Here is a 6976-nt window from a genome sequence, read left to right on the forward strand (position 1 = left end):
GATCAGGAGAAATAATAATACAAAGGAACAAAGTTAAATTCAACGTTATGGAGGAAATAAATGAATTTTTAAAATATTTTTTTAATATAAGTTAGACCCGTTTGTGTTTTGGAAACACTATCCCTCTGAACATCATCAAATTTGATTCCAGTCTTGGTGTTTCTGAATTCAGCGTGCTGGGATTCAAACCTGTTTGGAATTAACTGTTTGGAAGGCAGCTATACTCACCATTATAGCGCCTTATTTCACGAGGAGAGAGAAGTAGAGTGTTTCTGTGGAGTTTCATACTGAATTGCGCCCTTTGGGTTTTTGGTACTTTAATCATAGACAATAAATATTTCCCAAACATCAGCCCCTGATCAGACACAACAAGCTGGTGGAATTTCTCATTCATAGATATTAAATAAAAGGATGACAAAAGCGAATAGGAAGAGGTTAGGAAGAAGTCACAAAAACAATTACGGAAGAAAACAGGAACCACGAAATCAAATTATCAAGGAATATGAAAAGAAATAATAAATTATTCGACAGACACAAAAATAACAAAATGAAAATCAGAATAGTTTGAGTGCCACTGAGGGATGCACAAGATAAACTCACAGGTAACGTCAGCGAAATGGCAGAAATATTGAATTATTACTTTGCTCATTATTTACCCGGGTGATTAACAGGGTGAACATGATATTAAAGGAAGAGGTCAATAAAGATATCAAGACAGTTAAGTTAGAAAGGGTGGTTAAACTGGTCCTGATGGATTGTATCCGTGCATATTAAATGAAGCAAGGGAAGAGATAGCAGAGGCACTGTTACACACATAGGAAAAAAATCATCACAAAGTGCAATAGTGCCAAAGGACTGGATGACAGCGAATGTGATTCTTATATTTTAAAAAAGGAGATAGAACAAGTGCAGGGAACTATAGACCAGTTAACTAAAGGTCGGTGGTGGGGATGATCATGGAATCCTTTACTCAATGATACAGTAGATAAACATCTAGAAACCGAAAATATAATAAAGAATAGTCAGCACTGATTTCAGAAAGGGAAGGTTTAATAGTTTGACAGAAGGTTTGACAGTTTAAATTACAGTTCAACAGAACTTATCTCCTTTTCAATTCTGTTCCTTTAGAAATAAACCTCTGTGTTTGTTTTCTATGACATTATCAACCTGTGTTGCTACTTTAATGATTTGTCAATCTGTACCCCGAAATCCCTTTGCTCTTCGACCCCATTTAGACTCTTATTTTCCAAGCAGTGTGTGGCCTCCTTATTCCCCCGAGCAAAATGCACCACGTCACAACTTGCTATATGGAAATTCAATGGCCATTTACACCGCCTTTCAGCAAGTTTATTAAAGTCTTCTTGAATTTTGTTAGATTCTTCCTCAGTATAGGCTCTACCCACTAAATAATTACAAGCATTTCACACGACATTACAACAAATGTTTGCTCCAACAAAATGTTCTCCATTCCCAGTTTCTCTGAATCCCACTCGTGCAATATAATGTGAAGAATGAGTTTATCTTCTGTCCCTCTCTCATCTGCAAACTTCAATGTCAGGGGTTTGGGGACATCTACTGGCCGGAAGCAGAACTGCAACAGTTCTGAACAAATTGCTGAAACCGGACAATGTGCAGTGTGAGCGTGTTTGTGATTGGTGGCAGATACTGAATCTGATAGGATATCTGAAGAAACCAATCAGAGAGTGAAAGGAAAAGGTGACGTTTATCACTCCCAATGACCCAATCACAATCATTGCCTTCCCCCATCCCTCATTACCATAGGGCTGTGGGGCTGCCTATTTAATCCGAGCTCGGAGTGGATTTGCGTCATTTCTGGGTCTGAAATTGAGTTTTGAAATGCCTTAGGACAAGAAAGCAGCTTCCAAGAAGGGCGCCAAGAAAACCTTGAGTAAAGCACCAGCCAAGGGCGGCAAGAAGCGGAGAAAGTCGAGGAAGGAGAGTTACTCCATCTACGTCGACAAAGTGATGAAGCAGGTTCACCCCGACACCGGCATCTCCTCAAAGGCCATGAGCATCATGAACTCCTTTGTGAACGATATTTTCGAGCGCATCGCGGGTGAGGCTTCCCGCCTGGCCCATTATAATAAACGCCACACCATCAGCTCCCGGGAGATCCAGACCGCTGTGCGCCTGTTGCTGCCCGGAGAACTGGCCAAACACGCCGTGTCGGAAGGGACAAAGGCGGTGACCAAGTACTCCAGCTAAAAGTAAAACTCCACAATCAACTGAAAAAAACGAAACACAAAGGCTCTTTTCAGAGCCACCCACAGTCTCTCTGAAGACGCTGTACCAACCCCTCTGTATGGAATCATTTTACTGTAGATAGTTTGATACTAACTGTCTCTCTATAACTCTTGTGCTTTTCTAATTTCTCTTGAAATCTGGAAGATTCTCATAATCACTGCCAGGTATAATCTATGTGTCGCTTTCTATTTAATTCCAATAACCAAAAACGTGTCCCTGATCATCTCATTCCCGTTCATATTCCGCCCCTTTCCCCGCGTCTGCCCCTTCATAGCCGTCTTTAGGCGATGGATTAGACTTCATTTCTTTCTCCTTTTCACGTTTGTTTGTTCATTATTCGGGAATATCACTTTGAGAACCGCAATCGTTTGAAATGCAGCAACCCTGAAAGGGACTTCACACCGAGTACAGAAAAGTCGAAAGGCTCTGTCACTGTTCGACTTCTTACACCAGGAGTCTCGGCTCCGGTTTCGATCGCGCTGCAGCTCCTGTGAACAGGTATCAATCCACAATCTGTGGTTTGTTACTTTTACAAAGATTGAGCTGGAATCTGCCCCGTTTCAAAATGGGACTTCATTCCCGCCGGATTGAAAGCGAACGATGAAGGGAGCCGGATTTTAAACGTATTGTAAAAGATTCTGGAAGTTGTGACGGGAAATGTGGAATAACAGAGTAAAAGGAGAGAGATTTTTTAATCTTTGTCTCAAGGCGACATTATTTACTAAATCCGCTTCTTGTGTTACAAATATTTTGGCGGGCTTTTCAAATTTCAAAAAAAACGGTTCAGTTCGGTATTTTCCGCCCTTTTCTCATTGCCGGCTATTGATTGGCGAATAAAACAGCTCTCTGATTGGGCTGTTCGCTAAACCAATGAGATTGACAACAGATTGACCAATTACAAGTGCCCCCACTTTATACCTCCAGAAGGTATAAGAAGGGCGAGTGCGGGAGGATTTATTCATTCTTTGTGAAAGTGTTTGTCAGATTGTGCAAATGTCTGGAAGAGGAAAAACCGGCGGGAAAGCTCGGGCCAAGGCCAAGTCTCGCTCATCCCGGGCCGGACTGCAGTTCCCTGTGGGTCGTGTTCACAGGCTCCTGCGAAAGGGGAACTATGCTGAACGTGTGGGTGCCGGAGCCCCGGTCTATCTGGCTGCTGTGCTCGAGTATCTGACGGCTGAAATCCTCGAGCTGGCCGGCAACGCGGCCCGCGACAATAAGAAGACCCGTATCATCCCCAGACACCTGCAGCTGGCCATCCGCAACGACGAGGAGCTCAACAAGCTGCTGGGACGGGTGACCATCGCTCAGGGCGGGGTGCTGCCGAATATCCAGGCCGTGCTGCTGCCGAAGAAAACCAGCAATGTGAGCTCCAAGAGCAAGTAAATCGGCCAAGATTTAATCTGATAAACCCAAAGGCTCTTTTCAGAGCCACCCACTGTATCTGAGAAAGGGCTGTTTACTGTCTGAAGAGACTGACCTATTGATCACAGTTGACCCCGGTCTACGTTGATATATTACATCACTATAAAGGTTAAAGGAATGGGAGCCAATGTAACTCACCGAGCACATGGGTGACAGGTGAACGGGAGTTGGTGGGAGCAGAATAGGGCAACGGAGATTTGGAGGAGTTCATGTTTACAGAGGGTGGAAGATCGGAGGCTGACCAGGAGAGCATTGGAATAGCAAAGTCTGGAGGTAACAAGGGAATGGATGAGGGTTTCAGCACCAGATCAGCTGAGGCAGGGGCGGAGACGCGCGATGTTTCAAAGGTGGAATTAGGTCTTGGTGATGGAGCGGATATGTGGTCGGATGCTCATCTCAGGGTCAGATAGGACACAAAGGTTGCGAACGGTCATATTCCGGCTCACACAGTGGCCAGGGAGAAGTCTCTGTCCATCCCGGTCCCTGAATCGATCCAGTCCCCAAACAGGACCTGGGTCTGTCCATCCCGACCACTGAATCTATCCAGTCCCCACATAGGATCTGCGTCTGTCCATCCCGGTCCCTGAATCGATCCAGTCCCCAAACAGGACCTGGGTCTGTCCATCCCGACCACTGAATCTATCCAGTCCCCACATAGGATCTGCGTCTGTCCATCCCGGTCCCTGAATCTATCCAGTCCCCACACAGGACCTGGGTATGTACATCCCGATCCCTGAATCTATCCAATTTCACACTGACTCCAGCTCTAATTCAATTCATAATAGCCACACATGACCAATCTCCATCCATCCCGGTCCCTGAATCTATCCAGTCCTCAATGACCTCAGCTCTAATTAAACTCATTTTACCCACACAGGAACTGTCTCTGTCCATCCCGGTCCCTGAATATATGCAGTCCCCACACAGGACCTGGGTCTGTCCATCCTGGTCCCTGAATCCATGCAGTCCCCACACAGGACCTGGGTCTGTCCATTCCATTCCCTGATTCTGTCCAGTTCCCAATGACTTCAGCTCCAATAAACGCATTGTACCCACACAGTAACTGTCTCTGTCCATCCCAGGACCTGAATCTATCCAGTCCCCACACAGGATCATTCTCCATTCATCCCAGTGCCTGATTCTATCCAGTCCCATACTGACCCAAGCACGGAAAGGTACAGATTGCCTTCCACACCGATTGATGTTTATTAAACTATTGGGCGCCTCCTGTCAGCTACAAATCTGAAACTAAAACTATCCCTCTTCCAACGTTTCCGTAGCGGCATTGATTGATTTTATTATGAAAGTGATTGTGTTGGAACTGTAGTGTGCTTCATTTATTGAATTTAAATTATATATTCCGCCTTTTTTTCTGGAAACCCTTGAATATCATGCCGGAGTCTGTAAAGATTGTGTCTGAATTTGTATTTCCTATTTGCTGCTGGTGAAAATTTTATAAAGGACGGTAACTAATTCCTGGAGGCGGAGCTTGAAGTTGCACGTCCGCTTGTCCGTCATTCTGAGCCAGTCTCCTCCCCTCCCGCACTTCATGCTCTGTCTTTCATTCAAACACTCTTCCCCGGCCTTTCCGATAATGTGCCTTTCTCAACCAGGTCGGGGCGAGCTTTATAAATACAGAAGAAAGGCGAGAGTCTTTCATTCAGCAGCGATCTGAGTGAAGAATCATCATGTCTGGCAGAGGTAAAGGAGGCAAAGGACTGGGCAAAGGCGGAGCCAAGCGGCACCGGAAAGTGCTTCGTGATAACATCCAGGGGATCACCAAACCAGCCATCCGCCGCCTGGCTCGCCGTGGCGGTGTCAAGCGGATCTCGGGTCTGATCTACGAGGAAACCCGCGGGGTGCGGAAGGTTTTCCTGGAGAATGTGATCAGGGACGCAGTCACCTACACTGAACACGCCAAGCGCAAGACGGTCACTGCCATGGATGTGGTGTATGCTCTGAAACGGCAGGGCCGCACTCTCTATGGATTCGGCGGCTGAACGACTCGAACCTTTCTAACCGGACACAAAACAAAGGCTCTTCTAAGAGCCACCCACCGCCTCACAGAGAGAGCACTGACCTGGGAACTGGTGCGGGGTTATGTGGGGCTCGGGAATAGTTTTACAATTAAAGAGTTTTCTGTGACACACAGTACGGTGAGGTGGGATCGGCGGCGAGCTGCACCGGTTACTGAGAGGGAACTTTCCCTTATTGAGTGCACTGAATTGTCCAGGAAACGTTACAAGTGAGTTTACCCGGAGCTGAATTCCACCCCCCGCCCCCCCACCTCGCTGAAATGTTCCTTCACTCCATTCGCTCTGTTTTGGTTCTATTTATCAGTCAGATGTTGTGATGTGGGACCGGGGGTTTCCATGGGAGAACAGGTTGAGCTGAGCCGCTGTGATAAGGGCCCAGCTTGTGATCTGGATTTTCCCTCTGACGGTTGTTTCTGACACTGATACTGAGAGGGTTTGTGAAATTGAACCGTTTGAGCTCAGTCATTGGGGACCTGGAATTACCACAGGCCCAACTGGCAAACCCCGCTGTAAATAGAGGCTACTTCTCATTGGTTGCTTTGCTTGAAAACTAATTTCCTTAACCAATCGGAGAGACGACAATAAGAAAACGGAGCAAATTGTTGGCCACAATTGACCGATTTTTTAAAATTTGAAAAAGGCCGCCAATTTCAGTGTATGAAATAAGTGAATTACTCGGCCATGTCGTTTTTACACAAAGACTTAAAATCTCTTTGTAATAATGTTATTCCGTATTACACGTCCCAAATTCCGAGCGCTGTTTCAAAAACACATTGTCTATAACTTGCGGAATATAATCCCAATCATAGATTGCTGATATGGACAAATTTCACTTCTACCTGTAAAAATAACAAACTCCAGGTTATCAATTGATTCCGTTGCAGGGACTGAACAGGAACCGTGTGTCCTGAAAACGGAATCATGGACGAAGCCTGAAAATGAGCCAATTCTTTTCTCCAGTCGTTCATTCTGGATTGTTACACTGCGGGGAACGTGCTGCTAATATGCGGGATATTAAGATCAGTAATTAATTATTTCAGAGATTGGCTCCACAGTGAGAAAGAGGAAGGAACTGAATTCTGATTCATAGCCCTGAAAGTGGTGGTTCACGGGAAAACCGGGGGCGGTGTAAATCTGAATGAGAGCGAGAGCAAAGCAAAAGGGAATTGAACGGACCCCGGCCCCGTGTTCACTTTATTGGGCAGTAAATTCTACAGAGGCAAACATTAAAATGGAGTAGTTTCACTTAATTT

General features: G+C 45.5%; 1 protein-coding gene across 1 annotated transcript; it reads left to right on the forward strand.

Annotated features, from left to right (window-relative positions):
- The first annotated feature begins 3258 nt into the window (after positions 1 to 3258).
- LOC137312652 (histone H2A-like) lies at positions 3259 to 3648 on the forward strand. Its single transcript, XM_067979169.1, has one exon. The coding sequence runs from the start codon at positions 3259 to 3261 to the stop codon at positions 3646 to 3648; it is 390 nt and encodes a 129-aa protein (XP_067835270.1).
- Positions 3649 to 6976: the final 3328 nt, after the last annotated feature.

Source organism: Heptranchias perlo, unplaced genomic scaffold (assembly GCF_035084215.1).
Source record: "Heptranchias perlo isolate sHepPer1 unplaced genomic scaffold, sHepPer1.hap1 HAP1_SCAFFOLD_43, whole genome shotgun sequence".
Taxonomy (NCBI): Eukaryota; Metazoa; Chordata; class Chondrichthyes; order Hexanchiformes; family Hexanchidae; genus Heptranchias; species Heptranchias perlo.